Here is a 2,007-nt window from a genome sequence, read left to right as displayed (position 1 = left end):
AGAGAGAGAGAGAGAGAGAGAGAGAGAGAGAGAGTAGAGAGAGAGAGAGAGAGAGAGAGAGAGAGAGAGAGAGAGAGAGAGAGAGNGCGCGNGNGNGNNGAGAGAGAGAGAGAGAGAGGAGAGGAGAGGAGAGAAGGGAGAGAAGAAAGAACGACGAGAAGCCGGAACCAGTTAAGAGAACGAGTTGCGCCCAACTCCCTTTGCGCGAACCGGCTTCACCCTTCTGCATTCAACACCACCTTCTACACTTTTTCAATAACACGTGCATTTTCCAATATGTAACCATAAAGTTCCTTATCGGAAATGTAGTTGTAGTCGATATCGGTAACGCTCAACAGGTTTATTATCTATGATTTTTGCCGAATAGCTTCAAGGCTCGAATAAACTTGAGATCACGTCATTTGTACATTTTCGAGAAAGACTCCTATCGCGTTGCAGCGATCTCGAGAGCGAGTTAAGCGTCCGTTATTTGGAACATTGTAAAAAAGCGTAAATAGGAGTCGTTTTGCAGTTTCAAATTTTTCCGGACAAGTGGATTATACGGTACATACCTTTGATGCGCTTCCGGGATAATGTCGTCGATCACAACGTAGATCATCGCACCGGCCGCGAAGGCAAGTGCATAAGGTAGCGCAGGTGCAGCGAGCGTCACTCCGGCTGCGCCGAGGACACCGGCAATAGGCTCCACCATCCCCGAGAGCTGGCCATACCAGAAGCTCTTCAGCGTGCTAATCCCGGCGGCTTGAAGAGGCAAGGCCACCGCTAATCCTTCAGGAAAGTTTTGTATCCCAATCCCGATCGCGAGATTTCTGTACAAAACAGAATTCAGAGTTTCGTTATTTAATTTGCGTGTATACTTAATTAATTATGCACTGTGAACCAAAACTAACGTAAATATAATAAAATATTCATTGAATTATGAAAAAATAATGAAAATTGATCCAATGAATTCTCATAATGATTTATGTTATAAAACTATTATTATTAGAATTCATTGCAAGAATGAATATATTAATTATATAACTGAATCCAATTATTGTATCAATGAATTAACTACATTAAATGGATATTAAGCGGACATTGATTAACGATTCATTGAATCAAAAATGACTAAAATTTTTTTTAGTGTGAACTAGTATATATATTAGTATATATACTAACTAGTAATATATAACTAGTAATATATAAACTAGTATATATAACTAGTATAGTGTAAAACTATAAGTTCTTGATTTAAAAATTTTTTAATCCTAATTGGTATTCACAGATCCAGATATTTATGCGCCAAATGTAATAAAAAATTATTTATAACTTTTTCAAATGTTTTTTACGTAAGTTTTAGTTAGATAATCTTATTTCTCAAATTTTGTCCTTCAAAATGAAAAAAAATCATTAATTATTTTAAGATATATTCATTTAAAGTACGCTGAATACCATTCGCAAATACTAGTTAAAAAAATTTCAAAACAAATACTAATTAGAGTTAAGTAACTTCATTAATAAAATTTTTATATAACTCATTTTCTATGGTGATGAACGATTCTTTCACGCGGTCGCGTTCCAGTACATAAGTATCGTGACATTTTCGTACTAGTCGTATCAAGATATCTCGATCTTCCATTGAACGCAAGAAGCATCTATTTGCGAATAAGATTGTGCACCGATGAACTGTAACGGCGGTATGCAAAAATAGGGACCGTTCCGTCATCACCAGATTAGGGAAAAAGTGAAAGAAAGAGACAGGAAAGGAGAGAAAGAGAAAAGGACTTAATACGATAAGAACGAAACCAAAGGAGACAAGGTGGCTCCGCTAGAATCAACTTGCGCATGTACACACACACACACACACACACACACACACACACACACACACACACACACACACACACACACACACACACACACACACACACACACGACGACACGACACGACGACCGACGACCGACGACCGACGACGACCGACCGACCGACCGACCGACCGACCGACCGACCGACCGACGACCGAC

At 38.9% G+C, this 2,007-nt stretch overlaps 1 protein-coding gene across 1 annotated transcript in view; it reads right to left on the bottom strand.

Annotated features, from left to right (window-relative positions):
* Positions 1-2,007, bottom strand: part of LOC105620993 (zinc transporter ZIP11) — a 56,540-nt gene that overhangs the window by 4,183 nt on the left and 50,350 nt on the right. The window contains exon 5 of the mRNA XM_012202472.1: positions 552-809. Within this exon, the coding sequence (XP_012057862.1) occupies positions 552-809 (258 nt within the window). The remainder of the gene's footprint in view (positions 1-551; positions 810-2,007) is intronic.

Source organism: Atta cephalotes (genome assembly GCF_000143395.1).
Source record: "Atta cephalotes unplaced genomic scaffold scaffold00002, whole genome shotgun sequence".
In the NCBI taxonomy this organism is placed as follows: Eukaryota; Metazoa; Arthropoda; class Insecta; order Hymenoptera; family Formicidae; genus Atta; species Atta cephalotes.
The sequence above is the reverse complement of the archived record's forward strand: the minus strand, read 5'-3'. Positions and strand labels throughout refer to the sequence as shown.